This window comes from Carettochelys insculpta, chromosome 6 (assembly GCF_033958435.1).
Source record: "Carettochelys insculpta isolate YL-2023 chromosome 6, ASM3395843v1, whole genome shotgun sequence".
NCBI classification, from domain to species: Eukaryota; Metazoa; Chordata; order Testudines; family Carettochelyidae; genus Carettochelys; species Carettochelys insculpta.
The window spans coordinates 45651075-45677247 of record NC_134142.1 but is presented as its reverse complement, the minus strand read 5'-3'; the positions used below and the strand labels follow the sequence as shown (position 1 = coordinate 45677247).

The following is a 26173-nucleotide window of genomic DNA, read 5'->3' as shown; positions in this document are numbered from 1 at the left end:
CACTCTGTGATGTGCCTGGCGGGAAGAGGCTTGCTTGCTTAGATGATGGAAAGATTTTGGCAGTTGTGCTGAGCCAGCAACCTCATCACCTTTCTGGATTGTTGTGTAAATGCAGTTCTGTGTATGGATGTTGGTTCAGGATGAAAGCTCCATGGTATAGTGCAATTGTATTCATCACTGGGATTTCAGAAGTAGGTTTCTATGATGGAATACGGTTACTAGAAGGGCGCCCTGTGGTGGACTTTATCCACTGCACCAGCCTCTTGATACCCCTCTGGTAGCAAATAGGGGATGGAATTTGCCCCCTGGACATTTCTTCCAGGACAGGGGTTGCCTTATGGGTTGATTGGGATGGAAAAGGCTGTGAAGAGCATTCCAGTTATTCTGGGCTGCGGAGCAGCCTACATTTTAGTCATGCAAGGGTATGGTAAGTTAATTTGCTGTCCTAGAACTAAGGTGGCGTTAAAGTGACTTGAAGCTAGGTTTTACCTTCCTGCCCTCTTGTTGTTGGAGCTCCAACTTCTGTGCTTTGCAGTGACAGCCAAAACAGGTATTTGTGGAGTATAACAGTGTTTCCCTCATTTCACTGAAGGTGACAGCTATGCTGGTGTACTAGGTAACACTAATTAAAATACAGTTTGGCCTTGAAATGTAATTTCATTCCTCCTCTCTACTATCCTGTGCTAGGCTAATATTTGTCTCTAGACCGTTTTTTCAGGACTTGAAGTGGAATTACAATAGATGAAGGTTACTAAATATTAGGAAAAATTGTAAATCTGTTCATACTTTGAAAGTATCTTTCACATTCAAATAAAGTTGGTGTGTGTAAAATATAACTAGTAAACTTTCACTTCTTTTTCCTGTATAACTTTAGATGTGACTTTCACAAATAGACCACAAAATTGTGATTGAATATTTAATGTAAGTTTTTATCTGATGCTAAGGGAGCCAGCATGACTTCCTTGCTGGAACTTGTTTTTCCTTTGGTATTATGCAGCTGGAATCATATAGCTTAAATTCTTCCAATTTTTTTTAAAGGCATTATCTATACTTTCACTATTGAAATGAAAGTTTTACAAATTACATGAATTTCTGTCACTAGTGTCCAGCAATAGTATTACCCTCAGAGGGAAGAAGAAAGGTAAAGAACTTGTCTGTAGATCAGCAGTTTTAAAACTCCAGTTTTAGAAGAAAGAGTGTTTGTTTTACAGAAATTCAAAGCTACATATTGTCATTCACTTTGCATTAAAATAGTGGTATTTTCATAAAGACTGTATACTTGGATTGGCTTGCTGGATGATTGGGTTCCATTCAAACGTGCATTCAACCTTAGCCAAGTGTTAATTAAGTGTTTATTGTTTGCTATACTCTGAAATATTTTCAAGCTCTTTCAGAAAACCAATGCAGCAGTTTGCCTCTAATTGAAGAAATTGTGGGTGTGGGGAAAGGGAAGGGGAGGGTGTAAGAGGTATATCTAGCAGCGGTCATCTGTGAGCAGACACCCTTGTCAACCTACTATAAAACAAAGTTTGTATGATGCATGGTGTCAAAAGCTCACCCCTTTTCTCTTACTTAGCTCTATAGTTGGATGAACTTCTTTATGAATAAAATTAATCTCAAGATGACGACTTCTTGGCTGTTCCTGGAGTACCTCTAGCAGGATTGCTTACCCCAGCAAGGGAACCTTTTCCTGGCAGCCTGTGTCCTCTTCCCACATTTGCTCCAGCAATAAGCTGCTTGCTGCCTTGCGTCCAGCAAAATCATCTTCTAATAGGGAGAAGCATTTTAGGTAAAAATTGTCAGCTTGTTACAGGGTCCTCCATTCTCAAGCCAAACTGCTGAGCCGGTTCACAATCTGGGAGTTCAACAAAGAATGCTTGGTTGTTGTTTTTTTTAAATATGCCAATAATTTCCCTTTTCTTTGGCTAGTTTCTTCCAAAGCCAGCTTGCTTAGTAGCTGACACTTTCCTCAACATCCTGAAGAAAATAAAGGAATGGAAATAACATCCATTATAACAGTTCTGACTTTATCCATGACCACAGATCTTCTCCCAGACAACTCACATTTCTTTGCTTTAAAGTTTAGTTTTTGATAATCAGATATGATTTGTGCTAACAGCTAGACAGTCGGTTCCTGAAAGTAGAACTTTTAGAAGAAATATTGGCTTGCTTGATTTAGTAATTTAAGAAGTTGTCTTCCTGCAGCGCCTCCTCCAGTTTTACAGTAAACTCTGGGGTGTGGGGGTTGAGTTGGAAGTCTCTCATCATGCTAAGACTTGTCCTCCTGACCATTTGAGATCATCATTGATTAAAGTTGTATGTAGTCTCTTGTGCTTCTTTAGCCTGATCAAATCACCGTGCAAAATATCAATAGGTTAAATATTTAACCTGTAAACTATGGTTTTCCTTGCTTCTCTGTCCTGTAAGGTAACATTTCTAGTGCTGCAGGCCTGTTTTTTAGACGTGCTAAGCTAAAGGAGTAGTCAATGCACAAAACCTCTGGAAGAACTGGTCGCTAATTGAGTGATGGGGTTCAGCAACATCATTCACATGAGTATATAAGCCTCAGCTTGAGTGAGGGTTCAGAATTATGAGTTCAGCAAGGGTCTTTGTGTAGGCAGAGCATAAGCAGGTGTGCAGCTCTCTCCTCCCCAAGAGTGTACCTTTGCTTCACAAGGAGTTATTGAGTGAAGGTGCCTTGATGCTGATTTAGAAGTCTACACCCTCAATCCACCAATACTTAGTTCCTCCTTTTCCCCATGATACCTAGGGCACACCTGGTGAAAACATCTCATTGTAGCTTGACGAAAAGGACGATCTCTATTTGTAAACTGGCTTCTATGATTAATCAGTATGCAGCTTGCTAAGCTGAAATTAGTTACAGGACACAAGAGATTGCCTAGAAAAGAGAAACTGAACAATTTTCGAGTAAAGAATCTTTCTGAAATAAGCTAGTTGTCCACGTCTCAACAACAACAACAAAAGTTTGCTTCTGTGTGACTGTTTGCTACAGCATATGGGAAGTAAAAACCTATTTTTTTTGGAGGGAAGGTGAAGGAGCTGAACCATAGTTTTATTTCTCTTGCCGTGGTGTAATTTAAAACCTATCTGCACTCCACCTTCAGGTAAATGACATCCAAAGAATACTTTAAAGGTAGGGGGGATGTTACTCATTTTGTATGAATCATGATTTTCTTTGTTAAAACATTCCATTATTCTGACTTGACTAAAGCAGGTCTGTTCAGCTTCTTCAAGACATAGGCGGTATAACTTTATAAATTATGGAAGGATTGTGTAACTGGAACGTTCCATTAATTCTTACGGTATATTGCAAATAAGATTTCAATAATATGCAATTAGATACAAAGAAAATACAGAAATCAATAATTAATAGCTCTGTGAGACATATGTTGTTGGTAACATCACCTATGGTTATGATTGCCCACTGGTTCACATTGGCCTTGTCTACACTACCCCTCCTTTTCAGAAGGGGTGTTTAAATGACACGGATCAGAACAGGTTAACGAAGAGCTGATATGATTATTCAGTGCCTCATTAGTGTAATGGCAGCCAGTTGAGCTTCGAAAGTGCTGCTTTCGAAACACAAAGTAGCGGTGTAGATGTGGGTGCTTCATAATAAACCCCAGACTTTTAAATTCCCTTATTCCCAACGTGAATTGAGAATAAGGTAATTTCAAAGTCTGGGGTTTATTTCAAAGTGCTTGTATCTACACTGCCACTTTGTATTTTGAAAGCAGCACTTGCGAAGCTTGACTGGCTGCCATTATGCTAATGAGGTGCTGAATATTCATATCATTACCTCATTAACTAGTTCAGATCCATGTCATTTAAATATCCCTTCTGAATGGGCAAGGTAGTGTAGACACACTCATTGTAAGACTCAATTCTGTTGCATATAACTTGCCAAACTTTTAATAATTTAGGCTGAAATTTTCCATGCTGGTTTTCTGCCGCCAGTAGTGTGTTTTGTTTGGTTTCTTAAGAACTTTGGCTGAAAAATTTACCTTTTTCTAAGTACAAGACTAGAGGAAATAAGTTGTTTTGCATGTGTTAAAATGATTACACCTATAAAAAGAGAAATAAAGACAACTCATTAAATTATAGATCACTCAGTTTAGCTTCTGTACCGGGAAAGATGATGGAGTAAAATATTAAGGAATCAATTTGTAAACTTCTAGAAGATATTAAGGGGGTAAGTAACAGTCAGCATGGATTTTGTATATAATGAGCTGTGTCAAACCATCCCAATTGCTTTTAATAATAGGATAAGAAGCCTTGTGGATATGGGGGAAGTGGTAGATGTGGTGTACCTAGACTTTAGTAAGGCATTTGATACAGTCTTGCATGAGCTTATTTTTTAAGAAACTAGAGAAATGCAAGCTAGGTGACCTACTGTAAAGTGGGTGCGTAACTGGTTGAATAAACCTTCCCAGACAGTAGCTATTAATGGTTCACAGTCCTGCTGGTAGTGTGTAGAAAATATTCAAATTATCGCACACAATCCTATTAATTTGGTACATTTCATATTTTCCTGTGTGATTAAGGCAATAATGATAAGTTAGACACAAGTATTATGTATCAAGATTTATATTATAATGTACTATTATTATTTTGAATAAATAATAAACAGTGAAAATGTATTTGTTTTTCATTCTTTTTTTTTTTTTTAATAATATGCATTTATATTTTTGGGTGGCAAAAAGAGGTCATGAAAAAAAACAGTATAAAGTCTGGGAAACCCTGATTTAGATAATGGCATTGAGAGTACTCTTACGAAGATTGTGGAAGGTATCTGGCTGGGAGGGTTGCAAGTGCTTTGGGGGATAGGATGGTAATTCAAAATAATCTGGACCAACTAGAGAAATGGTCTGAGACAAATAGATAAAATTCAGTAAGGACAAGTGCAAAATCTAGGAAGGAACGATGAGTTGCACACACACAACATGGGAAATAAGTGTCTGGGAAGGAGTACTGCAGAAAGGGATCTCAAGGTCATAGTAGACTAGGGATGTTAATTGGTTAACAGGTTAGCCCTTACCAGTTATGGCTAACCAGTAGTGGCTGGAACAGCCCCCACCCACCTCAGGGAGGGAGTTGCTTTAACCCCATGGGGCCGCTGTAAACAGAAGCACTCCAGCCCCCGATTCACAGCAGCCAGGGAGGGGTGGTTGGAGTGCTCCTGCCTGCTGTGCGCCAGGGACCAGGGCTGCTCCAGCTGGGCTGCAGGTTCCCTACCCATGGCAGGGCCACAGCCAGGGTGGCACTCTGACCCAGCCTGAGCAGCCCTGGTCCCCATCATACCTGCAAGCAGGGATGCTTCAGCTGGGCAGAGCAGCCCTGGTCCCTGTCATGCCACAGGCAGGGCTTCTCCAGACTGGCCAGAGCAGCCTTTGTCTCCAGCGCACTGTGGGTGGCAGCTGGAGAGCAGCTGGGCAGGCTTCCCCAGCATCCCCACCCACTTTAATTTGTTAACTGGTGCCAGATTAATGTTGCAGAGATGTCCTGAATTCTGGAACTTCCTTACTTTTGAGTGCTTGACTTAGTATCTTAAAGGTCTTTGATGTGTTTGCTATTTAGTAGTTAAGTATATAGGTGAAGTGTGACAGAGAGGGAGTGGGAAGTAGAACTACTTCATTAGTTACCAACACACTGGCTTTACAGCCAACCATATTCACTTACTGCACTGACTCTTGACTGTGTTTTTCAAACGTAATAGTTACCATGTCAGTCTGAAGTTTTGGTGGCAATGAGGGTGATTTCCAGTTTCAGGTGTTCTTTATCATTCTCTTTTGAGCAAGAAATTCAGCCTTGTTAAAGAACACCTTATACACCAATTAACCTAGGTTTCACCCTACTAAAGACAGTGTACGCATGTAGTTTTAGAAGAACATTGTGGAATCTTTTCAAATAATTTTCTGCTGTGCACAGTATGAAAGACAGACAAATTGTAAGAATATCTGTCTCATACACTGTTCATTCTATATTCCTTTAAGTTAATATATATGTAAATAATATTGGCATGAACATTTACCACCCCAGCCAAATATTTATTCACCTACCCAATACCAGCAGAAAGCCCCTATCATTTAACTTGACCATCAAAAAAAGTATTGGTTGCAAGTTGTTAAATAGGATTGTGCTAGGCTGATGTGTGTGTATTAATATGAAGTGCCGTGGAGACACTTGAAAAACTTTTCAGAAACCTACTATCCAGAGAATGATGAGAGAGAGTGTATTTTTATACAGCAATTAAACATCCATGGCCTCGCCGACTGGGGCTGATTAACTGCGGTGTAGATGTTTGGGCTCAGGCTGCAGCCCAAGCTCTGGGACCCTTCCACCTTGCAGTGTCTAGAGCCCAAGCCTAACTGCTTACATTACAGGTAAACAGCCCTTAGCTCGGCTGGCGTAGTGTAGACGTATGCAGAGAAATCAGTTGGCCTCACCAAAGGGTCCAGCAGCCATGCTCTGGTGGTAAGTCCAGTGCCCTGCTAGTCCCAGATGAATGTTGCAAGGTGTCATCCTTGTCCCCCACCAGTGGGGAAGCAGGACATGTGATGGTTCTCAGGATAACCAGTCCTGAGAGTCACCTTTCTGCTCCCTGCCTCTGGCATGAGTGAATCTTGCTTTGTGCTTAACTGTGCATCCGATGCTCCCTGACACCGCCAGCCTATTATCCGCACAAGTACAGTTCATGGGTGACTCTTCTTTTGTATTGTCCTCTCGCTAGGAGATGTAGGCCTGAAGTGTCACCTTTTTGCTATTGTTGCTGTGGGAAGACATGTGGCAGTACGCATTTGCATAGTTAGGGCGTCTTGATTTTCATCATTGATTTAAATTGTGAACACTATTTCCATCATATTTAATTCTGAAGAGATCCAGCCCCTATGTGCTGTTTTCATTAGGCCCTAGCTTGCTCTAAATTATCCAGTTCTCCTGGGTTGGTCTCAGACTCCCCTCGTCTGGTGTTCTTTTGGTCATCCAGATTCTTTCCCCTATTTCCCTGTTAGCTCTTTTGGGCAGTGTGTGTAGTCTCTGTGTGAGAAACATCTGTGTTACAGTTACAAAAACACTGGACTGCTTATCATAGCTAAATAAGCAACAGCACATGACAGGGCATGTGTTATACCCTTTGCCATAGGTGTGATATAAGGCACAAGGCTAATGTGGAATGTTTTCAACACCCGTGAAGTGTTGTTCATGGAGTATAACACACAGACCCTGAAATGCAGATGTTTTTCATATTTTATTTCTTCTAATTAATTTTAAAATGTTCAGCTTTTTTTACTGGGTGGGAGAATGTTGAAAGTATTTAACATATATCTTAAATTGAGGTGAGGAGTCCAGTAGTTGCTATTAAAGGTTTAGAAATCTGTAAGCAGAAGTATGCTTTTGTTTACACCTGTGCAATCCTAGAGGCTTCAGTGGGTCAGAAGTGGTCTGTAAGTAAAGGCAGAATTTCGCACTTAAGTCTCTAGAATTTTTTTCTCCTCAAGAATTCAGTTCGTATTATGAAGTCCAAGTTAATTCTCCTCACAAAGCCATTCCAGTTCAGGGGTAGCATCTTTGTTTTATTTGCCTGTTCCTCATTCCCTCTGTGGATTTCAAGAGACTGATTTAACTCTGGTGTGGTTGGCCTCCATAAATATCTGCCACAAATTGAGAGCATCAGCCATTCTGGATATATCCACTGCACAGCCAATAGTTTACAATAAAACAAAAACAAACCCCACATTGTTCATTCTTATTTGGAAAACCTCCTGACAGGCATGTGAGAAGAGAAATATTGTTGTGCTGATTGTAGTGGATGCAGAAGGGTTTCCAGCTGCCCTGGGTCTGTGCCTAGAGTGGATTGAGCCCATGTAACCGGACTCTGTGTGCTTATAATTAGTGCTATAGTGCAGGAATTAGAGACTGTTCAAGAACAATGAGTTTGTTGTATGTTTTTAATAATTTGGCTGTCAGAAAAATGGAGAATTATGGCTGAAGAAATTTTGGAAACTGATAGTGCAGCCAGTAGACTTGAAGCTCCACTACTTCATTTATGTATTTGTTGTGTTCTCCTGCACATCTACAAATTTTCTTCTGTCTCGCATAACTTCTGACAATGGCAGTGTGTGGTTTTCATTGTGAAATGTAGGCTGTGTTTAAAACTATGGTCAGTATGCACGTAGACATGTTTTTATGATACCAGCACTAAGACACCCCTTTGCATGCTTTGTTTGAGATAGGATATGACGCTGTGATGCCATCTTACTACATGTGTGTCATTGTTTCACTACATGGGGGCGGGAGAGACTAAGACAGTTTTGACTTGTTTTGCTGGTAGTAAAAATTGTAATTTAGAAAATGAGGACATTTTAGATACTCTTGTGATGTATTGTAGAATGGATTTCTTGAAGAGAAGATAGTAGAACCGTGATATCAGGAGTCTTCTAAGCCATCTTTAAAATTTGTTTTGGAATTTCACGTTAGTCGTATCAACATTTTTATCTGCTTTCATTTCAGTCCTTTTCTACAGTGCAGGAAGTGGGAAATAATTCTGGACTTCTACTTTAATCAAAGAGTTTCAAAAAGTCTAGTCAGTATTTCATTTCTATCTGAATCAGAGGTCACTGTATTACAGATCACTGTGGGAAGCTGATATTTGTTGGGAAATCTGTTAATGGGTTTGCTGGGACAGTGCTCGAAACTGTGATGGACTGATGCCTTTGCTACATAAAAGAAATATCACACACAGGTAGGACAGTATCTGCCATACCAGGGAATTATTCCATATGTCCAGTCATTTCCTATGTTTCTTTTCCTCTACTGTCTTACAACATAGTAGAAAACAAATATGTCTTTATATTGTATATTTGTTTGTGTTTGTTGTTAGTAACTATAGTTGTGATGGTACATCTTTTATTGTCTGAAGGAAAAACAAAGCATGTAATGTTTAAAAATGGTCTTGTAAGCCTTCATGGTTGCAGCAATTATTGTCCAGTTGTGGAGACAGTGGAAACTGATGCTTGTCTTATTGAGTGGCTGAAACGGTAGCTTTGAGAATTTTGCAGTGCCCATCTTTATCTCAAGGGGTGTTTTGCCTTGAGGCCTAATGATAATCATTTACATACTAAAACTGACTATTTCATGCTTGATCAATGCAGGTTATGATTTCAGTAGTGACTTTCTACACTGATGTGTCCATGTATGATTTCGGGGGTTACCCAGTCTTAGCTGCTAGGAGGCTTTTTTGTGCTAATACTTAGCTGGATGGGAACTAAGGAGAATGGAGGTGATGAGGCTGAGCAGGAAAAATATACCCGTGAGGGAAAGTATGAGAGGAGAGAAGATGAAATTTCAAGTAGGGACAGACTTCTGGGGGGAAGGGAATGAGAGGAAACAACAGTTATCTCTTCGAATGCTCAGGCCCACATTTGTTTGATGGCTGGGGGAGAGAGGAGCAAAGAACAGAAGACAAAGTGAGAAAAAGAAATAGGAAACAAAAGAAAATTCACGAGTGGGAGAGTGGAACATATTGATGGAGAAGAGGATTAATAAATAAAGGTGCAAATGGAGTCAGTTGTGGAAGTTAGAGTGCACGAGCAAAGAGTTCGTAGTTTTTAAAAAAGCCCTCAGAAGAAAATGCAAGAGACATGAGGGTATGATTTTAATATAACAATAAATAGTAAAATAGTGTTACTGTATGTATATGAAAACTTGAGTCTGGTGTGTTTAGTATATATGTGAAGTAATTATAATTGTTTCTTATAATCTTTTTCTTTTGCACACTAGGGATTTTTTATACAGCTGTCTTCCTAGCTTGATCTGAACTTGCTTTGGGTGCTTAGAGACTTTTGATTTTCTGGTAAGTTTGGTTGGTTCTATGGACATATAAGCCTTTTGTGGAGGAGTGTATCACAGCATCAAAACTTGGCTCCTACTCCAATACAGTCCTCTCTGCCCCTGCCACAAAACAGACTGTTTGTTCCCTGGGGAAACTATTCTATAAACTGACTTTTGTTTTTATATGGTATACCCTCCTAGATTAAGTGATTTAGTTTAGCTTGGCCTGGGGCAAAAACGTTTCAGGATATTTTAGAAGATCCTGGTATCTAATTAACTCTATGAAAATAAGTCCTAAATTGAAAGTTTACTTCCTTATCAATAGAGCATGCAAACTTCCCTTTGCTGTACAGCTCCCTACTGTGTCGTTTGGACCTGTCACATCCAGTGTACAGGACAAATATTGGCTTGGTACTATTCCAAATGTACAGTTGCTTGATGAGGCCTTTTTTTTCCCCTTTGTAAACTTTTCTTGTCCTGTGCTATAGCTAGACATTGCTGTAAAGATCTCTCTATCCCGGCAAGTAGCAAAATTGTGGCTGGTGGAAGCCAACTGAGCCTTTGCTTTGTCTGGATGGTGGATTAGGTGAAAAATGGGAAGCATGTAAGGAGGGAATGCTGTCTGCCTTAGCATCGGATACTGCCACATTTTCACAGGCCCACGAGATGATCTCTGAGAGGAACTGAACATTCTCTGCAGTTTGAAAGAAAGCAGTGCTGGGGTTGGGGTGGATAGTTATTCAAGCTCTGTGGAAGCCCTTTCCCTAACCCCCAGTCTGCAGAATTTTTGCTCATAACATTGTGCAAGCCCTATCGATGTTAAGTTGTCCCCAGACCCACGCAGTGGCTCCAGGGGCAAAAGTATCAGCTATTAGGAGGAATCTTTACTGCAAGGTTCTTAAGAAACTGTGCTGCCAAGGTGCAAAGGGGGGCGGCCTTAAAGGTAACAAAGGTGGGAAAAGGATTACACTGCAATTAGATACCCAGCTGACCAGTGCTCTGGGGATATTTAATTGAAGTGAACACATGCGAGCTGGGGCTGCATCCCAAGCTCTGGGACTCTCCCCCTTCGAGGTCGCAGAGCCCGGGCTATGCAAAATGCAATGTGGGAAGGTGTCAAAGACCAGCGAGCATACCCAGAATGCTACGGGGATGAGGGAACTGTGGGATAGGTTCCCACAATGCACTACTGCAACAGCCGATGTTTGCCGATTGAGTACGGCAGCAATGACTCAGCTTTGTGAGGAGCACGTGGGCAAGTGAAAATAGTCAAAATCAAATTTATAAATTCCAGAATTTCAAAATTGATATTAATAAGTTCAAATTTATCTCATAGTGTAGATGCAGCCATAGGGACTTAGCTACCCAAGTTTGGGCTAGAAGGATGTATCCATCTGCACCTCAGGAATGTGAATCTGTCCTGGAGTCTGGTGCCTAATCCAGGTCACTTCCTTTTCAAAGGAAAAAAAGGGAGAAGGTGGTGGAGGCCCCACCCCCCATTTTTATCACCTTAAAACCAGTGCCTGAAGCACTCAGCAGGAGGCAAGTGACCTGCTTTCCAATCCCTTCCTGCCTGATGTGGAGGAGGGATTTGAATTTGGGTCTCCTACCTCTTAGGAGAGAGTTCAGCTCACTGTGCTGTGAGGTATGGTGGGGTGTGTTTCTTGTGTCATCTGCTGAAGCTGTTCCTTTGTGTGAAATACTTAATTATTGCTTGGGCCGGAGAGCACTCTAGCCCACAAGTGAGAACACTTACCTGCAAGGTAGGAGATTAGATTCAGATCCCTGCTCCACATCAAGCAGAACGGAATTTGAACCCAGCTATTCTACATCCTGGGAGAGTGCTCTAACCACTGAGCTAAAATTTGTAGGGGTACCGTCCCTTTCTTTGCCATGGGTTTGCCTGGTGAGCTGAGCTCTGCAGGCCTCCTTCATGTAGAATACCTGATTCGTAGATCCCATTGGAGCTTAAGTATGCGTTAAGTACTGAGCTAATGGGCAGCGTCAGGACTTAGTGGCTGTGTGTGTCCAGGTGCCCTCATTTAGGCACCTCGGGACCCTTTGATGGTGTAAACGTAGGCACCCGCCAGCTTAGGCAGCAGCTGTACAGCAATTTTGATAGTGCCAGTTGGAGCTAATTGTTGGACTTTGGCATCCAAATCCCCCTTGTGAAACTCACCCTATGCCTCCACGTGGATGGCACTAGCCCTTGTTGAATCCCCAGAAATCTGGTGATTTGAGGGACAGAATTCCAGCCCCTTGTAACTCAAAATCTGCATCCTTCATTCCTCGACCAAGGAAAAAATGCACTGGAAACTTCATGGCTATGTCTGCACTACTGCAGTCCTTTGAAAGAAGCTCTTCTGGAAGATCTCTGATGAAGAACTACTTTCGAAAGAGCATGTCCACATACAAAAAAGTGGATGAAAAAATCAGTCTGCTCTTTCAGTAGAAAACATCCACACAGCCCCTGCTCTTTTGAAAGAATGGGCCAGGGATTGAAAAATCCAGCACCATGAGGACTGCTCTTTCTAAAAAGGGCCCCTAGGGCATCCACACATGCATTTTTTCCCAAAAGACTCTTTCAGAAAAAGGCGCTCTTTCTCATCTGGGAGAAAAAGAGGGTCACTGGGAAAAATGCTGCATTCTTCCGATTTAATATCAAAAGAGCACCTTTTGTTTGTGTAGACATTCCATGGGATTTTTTTGAAAGACCCCTGACTTTTTTGAAAAAATTTGCTAGCATAAATGTAGCCCCTGAGTGCCAGCTCAGTCTCCTGTCCTTTGAATAGAATTTTTTACTTGCAGGATGATAAATCCATAAGGAGTGTGGCTCAAGGTGAAAAGGTGGTTGCAATATGTGCTTATAAAGTTAAATATTGGATGCATAAATTAAGTAAAATTTGTGTTTTAACCTTTCTGTACTAATATCTTCTTCCATCTAATGTTACCATACGATCTATATTTTCATGGCCAATTTATAGTTCCAATGTTGACCTATACCCATTTTTTTCTTTTAAATACAAACTTCTCAAAATTTCTCACCTCTGAAGAATGTTGGCATCTACTGATTTTATACTGTTACATGTTTTAACCAGATCTATTGAGGCTTTTCTGGTATCTGCACAGAGCATACAGCTTTCCTATCAAAGAAGTAATCAGAAGAAAATGTTTGTGTAGAAACAGCAGAATCTTACTACTGTAATGAACAACCTTTGGCCATGTATATAGAGACAATATTTGTCAGCTAGCCCAATATAGACACCATTGGGAGTACAAATCACAGCTTTTTGGCTCCGAACATGCACTACTTGTTACATAATGGAGCAATTCTACTCGTTCATTCATTATAGAAAAATGATAAATATTTGAGCTCAGTCAGAGCCTTTTTAAGATAACTTGAGAATAACTGGGTTGACTCCAGGGTGCTGTTTCTTGCTTCTTGGGAAGGCATTTCATTTAAACTTGGGGTAAAGAAAGGGATCACTTATGCTGCTATCCGGAGACAACTGGTAATCATAGTAGGATATGTTTTGCCGAGCTTTGTGTGAGATCCTATTTGGTAATATGAGATGGGGCCATCCTCTGTATATAATTTCAGATGTTTCATTACATGAGAGAGGTTGTGATGTGCGTATGGAGTTGGAGTCCATGATCAAGAAGAGGGAAGGAGAAGAGCTGTGAATCTTATCCTTTCCCAAAATGGCTGATTTAAGAGAGCACAGTTAGACTGTTTGCCATTTGGGAGGGGGATATTGAGTTTTGCTATGGTCGAGATGATAAAGATGGATGCTGCAAGTGAATGCTCGTTTTGCACCTCTCCCCAAACTCTCTTCATGCTTGCATGCTACCTCTTGGGCATGTAATACATTTCCTGAATTAATCTGTCAGATAATTCACCAACTCTGTACTTCAAACCACTCCTAAAACCCTAGGAGTTGTGCGCTCTTCCCCTCACCGCCCCCCCCGGCCCCCAACCTTAAAGTTATTTTATTATATACAGGGTTTACAGTTTGGTTCAATAGTTCTCTGCAGCCCCAGTGTACACATTGTTCCAGCACCTCTGTTCAAGATCTACATCTGGTGTGACAACTAAAAAGCAGCTAGCTAATATACTAAGCAGTATTTGCGGGGCTCGCTTTTTCTCTCTTTGTGTGTGACCATGAATGTGTGCACATAAGATCACAGGATGACTTAGCTCACCTACAGCTCGTTTCAAATAAGACTGGAAACTCTTTAAGATTAGGACCATGTTTTGTTGTGGGTTTGTACAATGCCTAGCGCAATGGGTCCCGTATCCTGATTGGATGTTTGAATGTTACTGTCATATGAACAGTACTAAGGGAGAATGGACTTAATACACTTCAAAGAGAGAAGCAGAGTCTGCTACAGAAAATGGTGAAAATTATTTGTTTTTTGTTTTTTTAAATCATAAGCAGTAGCACAAATCCATGCTAGCCAAAGGGCTTTCTATGGAACACTTGCTGTGGGTCTGTGGAGAGCTGACTGGTCACAGAGTGCGTTCTCCAGCCCATCCTTTATTAATTCAGATAAATCACAGTTAAAGTAGTTATTGATAAATTAAACACTTTCCTAATATTTTCTGTATAAATTATTGTGGTGGTTGCCCTGCAGTGCTGTGTAGTTCTGAACAGCTGATAAGTTGCCCATGAGATGTTCTTTTAAAGCCTCGTTTATGTCTAGGTTTTAAGAAGCTCTGACGTGCTTATTTGATGTGGGTAGGTGGATTTTGTCAAATTGCTTGGTCAGCCCATGTACATCCTAAGTGAATTTGACTACATTCCTGCTAGTAAAGGAAAGTAGAACAACTATGGAAATCAGTGTATCATCCACCTCCTTTTCCCCTTCACATACCAGTTGTCACTCAAAACTGTGCTTTGCAAGGTGTCTGTGGTTCAACAAAGTGCATCCTCAGAGCTTAGTGCCCACTGTGTAATTGTACAATTGTGTAATTGCACATGACAAGACTGGGCCTAACTTTAAATTGCCAAAAGCATAGATCTCTATTGAGGGAACTAGAAGTATACACAGTTAGTTCAGATAGTGGGGAAAACAACCACTCCAATATTTTACCATGAGAGCAGAAATACATCAGGTAAATGTTAATGTTTCGTTGAGTTTGGGTGTCTTGTATGAATGTGTTTTTTTAATATGTTTTGAAAAGCTTGCACTCATACTTCGGCTGTAATGAATACTGTGTTTCCATGCATTTCTTATTTAAACTTACAAAATCAAAGGTCAATCAAAAGTTATTTTCCTTTAGGGAAGACTTTTATGAGATGTGTATGAGTTAAGTCTATATCATTTGTTGCTTAAGGTGAGCATAAGGACAGGCATTAGTATTTTATAAGAGACTCTTAATCCTATTTTCTGGAAAGTGCTGAAGTTTTCATTAGAGTTAAAATATGTTGCATGTTTACAAAAAGGTCCACGTATTAAGATTTCAGGCTATCAGATTTAATTATTTGAATCATTAGAACATCTAATTTTTTGCTTAAGAATACGCAAATGTACCATTAAATCTGTTTTTAAAGATTTTTTTCCCATTTAATATCTGAATCCAAATTCATAAAGAGTTGGAAAAATGAGATGTCTGAGCTATAGGATTCACAGGGATTTCATATGAAGCCTATTTAATCAGGATAACACTGTTATTAATATTCATAAAGTCAGCTGGAACACAAATGACAGACTATGGGGCCTAAAAATTTTTACTTGGTGAATTTATTAAAAGCAGCTTAAAAAATTAATGGAATTTAAGTAAAGTTGGCAAAAATGAAAATCTTATGTTAGCAGAAAAGAATCTTTATTATAACTTTCTTTAAGACCATCTTGCATTGATATCTTTGACAGATTTCTGTGGTACTTAAAGAAGAAAGATGCATGAATGGTCATTTAAAAGGATTTAAACACATTGGCACATTAATTTTTACATGAATAATAAGTAGTTTCCAAAAGCAATTAACTTACAGTGTACAAGATTTGAATAGAAAAATAAGACTGTGACATCAAAGGGCAAAGCAAATGTGCTGTACATTTTAAACTTGGAAATGTGACTTAAAATAATTTGCTTTATTTAATCTCGATGGTGAGTGTAGTTTCTGCAGATATTTCTCTGTGGCTTCTGCTTGTTTTTAAATGTGTAAAGATCAATAACATAGACATATTATGCTCACAGGAAGTCTTAGTATTAAGGATTTACTCAGTGTCCTAAAGACCAGTAACCAGCTTTGGGTTATTCTTCAGATCTGAAGAACTGGGTCTTTCCCATGAAAGCTTATCATCTAATAAACAATATTGTTAGTCTTTAAGGTACTACAGGACTGCCTTTTTTTTGGTTGTTCATGTTTGTGCATGTACTTGTATAAGTTCAGTGTTTGTGGAAATGACCATATAGAGTATATTTGCAAACACTGTTTGCATATTCTTTGTACACTTTACTAGAAAGCAATACGTAAAGACAGGCTAGGGCTGGACGTCATTTAAAAGCTGAGAAGTTACTTGTAAATTTTATATTCAGGTACATAAGTAACTTTACACTTTAAATTTACAAAACCTATTTTTGCACAGTTATTGTATGTGACATGCCACAGTTATAGTCCCTTTATAGTTTTCCTTAATAGCCTGTTTGGTTAATAATATTTGCAAGATGGAAGCAGCAATGGGATGTTATGATTATATCAAAGCAGGATATGTATGATTGACACCACCTTGAGTTGAAGGATTGTGAATAAGGAAAGAGTGTGTTAAATCAAACTTGAATTGATTGAAATATGTTGATTTGTGGCCTTAATTGCCTCGTACCCTTTTTAGAATTTTATATAACGTTTTCCCAAATGATATACTATCACCTTCTTTTGCCTTTCACCCATTTATGTAGGATCGATGCTGTAGCCATCTAATTTTACAGCTTCCAACCCTTCTCTTACCCTTCACTTCTAACACCCTGTTTCCTATATATTCTTACATTGTTTATTTTGATTATTGTTTTTACCAGAGGACTGTCTCCTTAATAAAAACACTTAGTGATGTTTGCAGTAATAGATTAGTTACAATACTTCCATTTTATCCCAAAAGGGAATAGAAGTGAATATTGCATTGCAATTCTTTAGTGGTTCATTCACAAAGAAAATTTAATGGCCATCCCCAACTTCTTTGTTGATTGTCTGAGTTACTCAATGCTGTTTGAATGGTAACATGGTAATTAGTTTTGTTATTCAGTGGCACCTAGGAGTACCTCATAGAAACACATGTTGTTGCTTGCAAATATTGCTTATAAGCTACGTTTTATTTCAAGAATAAAGCCTTAACAGTTACTTAGCAAAACTTGATAGTGAGATATTTTCAAAAGTAAAGTTCTGTTGATAGCACAGTTAAAAAAAAAAATTGAAAATCTGGAATAATCTTTTTAGTTAACTCTGACAACTAAGTCACGCTCTGATCATCTTAGTTGACTTGCTCTGTATGTAAAAGAAAACACTTCCTCTTCGTTAATTATGGGTGCTAGTGTAATATATGAGAGAAGCTACAACCTCAAACAGTTACGCCATTCTCCAAGTTATGAAGCTGATTGTTTAGTAGATTTAGTATTCACTATTATCTCCAGGAGAGGGCAGCCTTTTCCTACAACAGGTACATAAAAGAACATGCCCTGCTTAGACTGTCAATGTTTCTTGTAATTACTCCCAGTATATTTGTTGCTTGCTTATGAATTAACTTGCATTTATGGAACTAAATCATTCCAATCATTTAATTACACCTGAGGAGCTGAACTATAATTGCTTGCTTCCAGCTAGGATCTGATATGGCTTGAGCAGTATTAATTTGGTGTTTACTTTTCTGAGTGCTAAAAGCATTAAAATGATTGTGCAATGGGATTACATTTTACTAATTGCTGGCATTCATTAACTGGGTAAATCGCGAGGAAGAATGACTGTATATTGTACAGGGATAAAATTATAGTTTTAAATAGTATATTACTAGGCGCATTAAGGCTCTAAGACGTGTTTTAAAATACTCTAGAGGTTATTAAAGAGTGTATTTTCTTCATGTCTTGTTATATGAATATCTTATTAAAAGACTGCAATTATTATGAATCTTTTTGTGCAATATGTAGGGAAATGGCTTCTTTGACAGAAACATATTTCTTTGATATTAATAACCTTCTATATTTTCAGCTAATCCAAAAGTAAATGAGGAATTTAGAAAAAGATTGCTAACTCCAAATCAACACAGTTCTATAGAATCAAAAAAGGAGAAGCTTACAGCTTCATTTGAGGACTTTTGTAAGGCACTCACTGTTCTAGGTATGAGGTAAAATTATCTTTTCTTACACTCCTAAGAAGCAAGCACATCAAATAAACACTTGAGCTGCTTTCATCATGTACGCTTACACTTAAGATAAACATGAGCTAGAGATACTACTAATTCCTGAATGTTTACTGTAAATGTTAGTCTAAACAAATCTTATCAGTGGTCTGCAGAATTAATTTTTTGTAATCTCAAATTAAAAATGATAGGCTCTTCAATTCTTCATGGCGCATAGAAGGAAAACTTTGCTGCTGCTTCTTCACAAGGGTGGGGAGCAGCATTTGGTTTGGTATCATTTAATGCTGTTTATATATTCATTTTTTAAAAAGATTTTCCATACTATATCAGATTTATTTGTTGACAGCAGAGGGAAAAAAAGAACACGTTAAATTTGGAGTAATCTTATTAGTTGAATCTGACCACTAAGTCACCCATCAGAGTCTGATCACCATAATTGACTTTGTACATAAAAGAAAACACTTCCTCTTCGTTAATTATGGGTGCAGAGATGGTAATTCCCTGTACATTTTCATTTGCCCCTACATTACCTTTTCATATGGTATTTGTAGACAAATGCATCTTAGAATATCCTGTTTATTTTTGGATGTTTCATCAACTATACTTGAAGGGTAAAAATTTTTTTTCTCTAGATTATTTTAAAAGCAGCATTACTAAATATTAAAGATTATTGTAAACTTAGATTAAATGCTAAATAAAGAAAAAAGCAAAGCTAACAAAGTGTATGGGTAAAATGTTTAGATGAAGTATCCTAAAATAATGTGCTGTATGTAAAAATGAAATAAAATGTCTTATAGAAAGAGTCTTAAAAATCTATCGTATTAAATAGTTTGTGAAAATTAAAAAAAAAAGGTATCAATATAGTAAGTTTATGGTAAACTTAAATTAAATATTGTTGTGATTTAGTTGAAAAAATAGTTTATATTGTAGTATATAATAAAGAACCAGAATAATAAAGATTTTTTTTTAAATAAGGGTGTTTTAAATAGCATAGAGGTTTGAATTGAATTTGCTAAATACAGGTTTACAGTACAAGTTGAAAATGGTGGTGGTTATTTTGTCTGTTACTCATGAAATTCACAAACATCAGCAATTACAAATAGCTCAAGTGCTCAATTCTGCAAATAGTTACAACTGTGAGTAGTGCTCACTACTGTGGTAAGCAATGCCTTTGCCTTCAATGGGATTACTGGCTGTAGTAAATTCTGCTCTTGGTAGCATGTGCTTGCAAGATCAGGACTTGAATGAGGAGAAAAACTAATAAATACTTCAACAAAGGCATTAAATACAGCAGAAAGCTGAATAAACCATTATATACACTATATGTGTGAAGAAAAAAACCTTTTACTGAGAAAAATAACTTAGCATCAACTGTTAGAATACACAGAGTTTATTGCCCTACTATAAATATTTTAAAAATCATTTGTCTTGTAAATTCTCTGTCAAGTAAAGGCTAGGTATAGGTGTGTTCTAATATATTGTTTCAAGTTTATTTATCTAGACTTGGCTTTACTTTAGCTCTACAATCTTGGAGCAGAAACCAGAGTGCGTGCCAGATCAAACAAGTTCAGAAGTACAAATGGAGGACTGGTCAAAAGGTAAGGACTTTTAAGGTGTTAATGCGTAACCCTGGGTGGTGTACCAGTGCTAGGTACTGACTGGAATGTGTTTGTTCTTGCCTATATAGTGAAGTGATTTTTTTTCCTATCATTTTGGAAACATTTGAGGTGAAAGAAAGCAGCTGCAAGATTGTCTTTTAAGATTGTCATGAAAGAAAAATATGTAAATCTTCACTCAGTTTAGTTTTTTGTTGGTTACTGTAGGTTTTCTGTGTTTTTCAATGTAGTGCTTTAAAGATTAGCAGAATGATTTACTAGTTGATGAGCTTTCGTGAGACAGAAGAAACTTGTTTTTCAGTGTTAAGGGATTTCAGTGAATTCTCAGTTGTGATCCTCCGCATTATGTGTATTACTGTAGTGTTAAGGATTCCCGAACCTGGACTGGGACCTCATTGTTCTAGGCACTGTGCAAACACAGACTAAAAGGATAGTCCTTGCTCCAAAGTGCCATTAATTTATAGCATAAAGTCATGAAAAAATTTAATAATAAAAAGTTTATCTTTTAAGAATCATGGTAATTTTTTCTGTTGTTTATACCTCATTGTGGTGGGATCCAAAGCCCTATTGTTAATATTAAATAATTTCTCAGTGTTACTTTAGTGTAAATCAGATGACAACGTAGCCTTTGATCCAGCAACTTGCTGTCTCCTCAATTCCCTCTTGACTTGAGTGAGAGCACTCGGCAACTTGTTAGGAGTCAGGATCTCTGGGATATGTCTGTACTGAAGCTGTGAGTGTTATTTGCACCACAAGCAGTCTGACTGGCGCTAGGTCAGTTTATGTTAGCATGCTAAAAATAGCGTCGTGAATGTTGCTGCACTAGCTGGGGCTTGGGCTTGTTGACCGAGCTTGAACACAAAGAGTCAGATGGTCTTGGACTCCAGTGGCAACCACAAGCCACCTCCATTGCCACAATATCCACACTGCTATTTAAAGCATACTAGTATTAGCTAAAGTAGTGTAAATCTACCTGTGCTGTGATTCACACCTTCCAGTTGTAATGTAGACATATCTTTAGCCACCTCATTGGGATGGAGAAGTCACCTTATATTGGAAAGAAGCAAAAGGAGTTCTCAGGTATGTCTTTTCAGTGATGGCAAAGCAGGTTATGTGAAAGAGGGATATCATGGGGGAACTACATGAGAATTAAGTGCCTAATATGGTGTCGCATAAATGTTCCTTTGTAGGAGCAGAATGCCTAAGGCAGTGGTCACCAACCAGCTGGTAGACTGTGATCGACTGTAGAGCCTGGGGAGTCTCCCAGGAGATGGCGCTCGACACTCAGCAGGTTGCCTATATGCCCCAGCCCATGCCTGTGGCCCTTTCCCAGCCCCACTGCCCCATGTGTGTGGTGGGTGTCAGCAGAAGTGCAGAAATCTCAGTGTGCTACTCCTTCCTGCAAGCACCACCCCCGCAGCTCCCATTTGGCTGAGAACAGGCAACTGTGGCCAGTGGGAGCGGATGGGAGTGATGCCAACGGAGATAGTCAGTGCACAGAGCCATGTTCCCCAACTCCTCATCTAGGGCCACAGCAACATGTTGGCCTGAGGGCCTGCCTCAGCCTTGCTGTGCTGCCAGCTGGGAGCCACCAGTGCCAAATGCTGCATGGTGGGAAGCTATACTTTCCACCCTGCCTCCAGCCCCCTCCCAGAGCCAGCACCTCTTCCCCATCAGTCTCCCCCAGCCCACCTGCCCTAGGCCTGAAGCACCTCTGAACCAGTACCCCCATATGCTCCTCTACATCCCAAATCCCCTGCCCCAACCCTGGAGAAATGGTCTGAGGTAAATAGGATGAAGTTCAGTAAGGACAAATGCAAAGTACTCCACCTGGGAAAGAACAATCAGTTTCACACATACAAAATGGGAAGTGACTCCCTAGGATGGAGTACTGCAGAAAGGGATTTAGGGGTCATAATTGACCATAAACTAAATATGAGTCAACAGTGTGATACAGCTGCAAAAAAAAGCAAATGTACTTCTGAGATGCATTAACAGGAGTGTCATAAACAAGACGCAAGAGGTAATTCTTCTTCCCTACTCTGTGCTGATTAGGTCCCAACTTGAGTATTGTGATCAGTTTTGGGCACCACATTTCAAGAAAGATGTGGAGAAATTGGAGAAAGTCCAGAGAAAAGCAACAAAAATGATTAAAGGTCTAGAAAACGTGACTTATGAGGGATGATTGAAATAATTAGGTTTGTTTAGTTTAGAAAATAAAAGACTTGGAGGGGCCATAACAGCTTTCAAGTACCTAAAAGAGTGTTACAAGGAGGAAGGAGAAAAATTATTCTCCTTAACCTCTGATGATAGGACAAGAAGCAATGGTCTTAAATTGCACCAAGGGAAATTTAGATTGGACATTAGAAAAAACATCCAGCTGTTGGGGTGGTTAAACACTGGAATAAATTGCCTAGGATGGTTTTGGAATCTCCATCATTGGTGATATTTAAGAGCAGGTTAGATAAATGTGTTGGGGTGCTTTTGTGGATGCTTGTTCCTGCCATGAATGCAGAAGACTGGACCACTCGAGGCCCCTTCCTGTTCTAGTAGTATATGAGCCTTGAACCCCCTCTGATCCAGCACTCTCTCCTGTGCTCTGAACTCTCTGTTGTACCTCAAGCAGCTGACCCTCTTCTCAGAGCCAGTACCCAACCCCTCCTGCAGCAGCCAAGAGCAAATGAGTGGGGGTGGGATGGAATGCGCAGTGCAGGGCCTTCAGGAAGGTGCAGGGTAGTTCTTGGGTTGTCGGCATAAAAAGGTTGGAGGCCACTGGCCTAAAGGGTCTGAATGAGAGATGGTCAGTCATGAGGTGGCCCATATGTCTTGAAGAAGGAAAAGGATATGGGCCACAGAGCTTGCGTGTCTCATGGAAGAGAAGTGCTCACAGGCAAATGGCCGTTACTAAGTACATAGGCTTAGGGATGGGAAGAGTGGGGCAGAGGAGGATCAGACCACTAGCAGCCTCAACCACTGTTGACCTCTGTTATAGCAGAGCCTACTGGCACCTCACATACCTATCACCTGAATATTCACCTCCCCGCTCTTTCTCCAGAAGGAATACATTTCAAATATACCATAAACCCAGCCTTGCTTTAAGAAGGCAAGGCAAAGAAAGCGCTCTTCATCCATAAGAGGGTTACTTCTTTCTGGTTTGGAGTCACTGCTTCCTAGGAGAAATACAGTATGTAAAAATACGCTACAGAAATCTTTTAATCCCCATAATGTAGAATGCCTGCTCAGATATGTGAAAAATATTTTTGAATTAAATACCTCTGAAATATTGGCAGACTGTTCTTTTACGTTACTATATTGGCAATTTTATATAGCTAATTCAAATTTAGTACTGTTAGACCTTTAGGGGTCAGCATACCCTAAGAAAGGTTCAAAAGGTTAACTGTTTCACAGTCGCTAACAATGAATACTCTAAATTCACTGTGCATTAAACATTTCCTGTCAAATTTCAAGAAATTGTATCACATCTTAAATTGCAGAATCTTTAAAATACTGCTGGCTATTGAATGATTTCTATTTATTTGGAGTATCACTTTTGATGAAAGAATTTCAAAGTTTTGTATTGCTTAGGAAGGGGCAATATTTCATGCAAATGTTTATGTAGTGGTGGGGTCAAAAAAGCTACCAACTTTATGAAGTATTGAAGAAGAAAATGTGCATGGCCTAATACAGAATTAAGTTGTAACTAGTAATTTATACATCATATAATTCTAATTCACTTGTATACATAAACAGTTAAGAAAGTGATCTTACTATTAACACCGTTAATAGTTGTGATTTACTGAGGTCTACTGGACATACAGAGCTTATTGTCATCACTTTGGTTTAAGTTGAAAAACAGTATTTTTTCAACCAAATACCTCCCTTAAACTTTATTCCAATACTAACAGTCTAATTATTTTATTGTTTTAATTGGCCTGGTTGCCACATTGATTACAAGTAAAGGCCTGATTTTTTATTTGTTATTTGTTTTTGTTTTGTTTGGGTGATCCACTACATCCACTACATCCAAAATGACTTCCAGTGTCCTCCCTGAATAATTAAAGTAGTAACTTGCCATTTTTATATGTTTCAATCCTCCATGCTATTCTCTTAGCTGTTTTTCCTTCCTGCGCTAGATAGTATCAACAACCACCATGGGCTCAGTGCCCATTGGTGTCTGATGCCTCCATCACTATTTCCTTCCATCTTTCCCTGTCTAGTGCAGAGTGGCTTAGTTTCTGTAGACTAGCTCTGCACCAATCTACTATGTCATCTACCCATTCTCTGCGGGGTCTGCCTCTCCGGTTGGAACCATCCTTTATGCCGAATACCAGGGTCTTGATTTTTCATTCATTCTGCAGATAAGCCCAAATAACTGTAACTTCCATTGCATAAACTTCTGCACGTGGGTTCTCTTTCAGCTGTATCTTCCAGTACACACTATACTGTCTCCAATATTCCACTCCACATAGGCTGCTTCTAGAAGTAGCCCTTAATGACTTTCTGATTGAGAACTTGTTTTACAGCATAAGAAAATACCATTAGGCAAGGCTGAGGTTAAATTCATGTGGTTAGAAGAAAGTCAGTCAAACAAAAAGAATTGAAAGATAAGTTATTACTTTTGGAGAAAAGGCTATTTTAATTACATGGTACATTGGGCAATTTGTTTATGTATCCCAGAAAATAAAACATTTGAGAGAGCAATTCAGGGAGGGCACTGTATTTTAAATTTATTTTGGAATTCAGTCAGTCTTTGAAATCTCCAGACTAAATTATAAATGTCTGCAAAAATTGAAGACATACTTTTGCCTCAGTTTGCATGTATGAGAAAGGGTTAAAAATTGGTCTTGTGTGTAAAGATTACCATTTTGGTCTTCGGTTTAATTTAAATTTATGTTTTATGTCCACAGGACCTAGTTTTTAATAGGGTTAGTCACATGTTTCTCTCAAGTATTCTTAGGTGGAATGGTTAAGGATTTTTGTCAGCTGTCCAGTGAAAATTTTCATTTCCAGACAAAACACTCAGGTTCCAAGCCCAAAAACATTGGACTATAGTCCATTATAAAAAGAAACTTAATCTTACAACTGTGTATAAAGTTTCTGTGAAAATTAAAGTAATTTGTAAATTGGCATGTAAGGACTTTATCTGGTGATTAGCCTCACTGTGTGGCAAAGAACTAAAATATGGAACACGCACAAATAAATAAATATAAGCAGGTGAGGGGGCTTCATGCTTTTTAGGTATATAAGTTTCTTTGTACTAAGCTTCAAGATTCAACATTTTTATGCCAATTCACATGAAATAGCAGGATTTAGAAAAATTGAAGGTAAATTTACTTGGAGGTAAATTTGTCTTTGAACTGATTGATGTCCTGTGTGATGAGACGTATTTGAAAGATGTACTTGAATGGCTCTGGGTATGTTTCATTGTTAACTATAAATATGTTTGCATTTTTCTTGCAGTTGTGATCTTTTTGTCTACCTTGTGTGTGTGTGTGTGTGTGTGTGTGTGTGTGTGTGTGTGTAAGAGAGAGTCTATTTGGTTTAATGAAAGGAGAGAGAGAACCCATTTTGGATGTGTAAAGTCATTTTGGACTATTAACCAAAAAAGGACAAGAGAGATTCTTTCACAGACTCCAAACTGTCATCATAATTTTCTACAATCTGATTGCCACTTATAAAAGCAATAGTAAAAGGAAACATTAAAGTTACCTTTTTTTAATAAAGTTAGTAATTTTAGATGTACCGTAGGGTCTCAACATTTGCGAACCCAAGGTTCACTAATTCAAGTATTTGCGAGCGACCGCCAGCAGCCGCTTCCCCAGTGCTCCAGGGTTGAGAGCGCCAGCAGCTGCTGCTTCCTGGTGGTTCGGAGTGGAGCATGCCTGCAGCTGCCACTTTTCTGGGGCTTCGGAAAGGGAGCTCCAGCAGCCACTGCTTCCTCCAGGGGTCCAGGTAGGAGCCCCGGCAGCTGAGCTCCAAGCGGGAGTGGCTGTCATGCAGTACTATACAGTACTGTATTTGTGACATTCAGCATTCATGAGGGTTCTCAACATGGAGCCCTCGCAAATGTTGAGATCCTGCTGTATAGCAAAGTAGTTTGTTCACTTAGTGGGCCAAATACCTACAAAGCTTGTAGTTTTTGCTTTTTTTTTTTAAGTTTGGGTTTTAATAATAATATTAGTAATAATAATGACAACAACAATAGTACCTCAAATGAGATTCGAGTTACCAGCATTATGTTGTTCAAACAACCTTAGAGTTTAATCACTTAAGGCAAAAGAATTGTCTTTTAGTAAGTGTTTGTACAGTATTCAGCATGAGTACCTGATCTCAGATTTAGACTTATAGGTGCTACTGTA

The 26173-nt window shown here is 39.0% G+C and overlaps 1 protein-coding gene across 3 annotated transcripts in view; it reads left to right on the top strand.

Annotated features, from left to right (window-relative positions):
• Window positions 1–26173, top strand: part of MIPOL1 (mirror-image polydactyly 1) — a 300707-nt gene that overhangs the window by 27406 nt on the left and 247128 nt on the right. For 2 of the 3 annotated variants that reach the window (XM_074998812.1, XM_074998811.1), the window contains exon 2: window positions 19717–19796. In XM_074998812.1, the coding sequence (XP_074854913.1) occupies window positions 19778–19796 (19 nt within the window). In that variant the 5' untranslated portion in view covers window positions 19717–19777. Of the gene's footprint in view, window positions 1–9830; window positions 9872–19716; window positions 19797–26173 lie in introns of those variants that run through there. The other variant, XM_074998813.1, reaches the window with a different exon arrangement.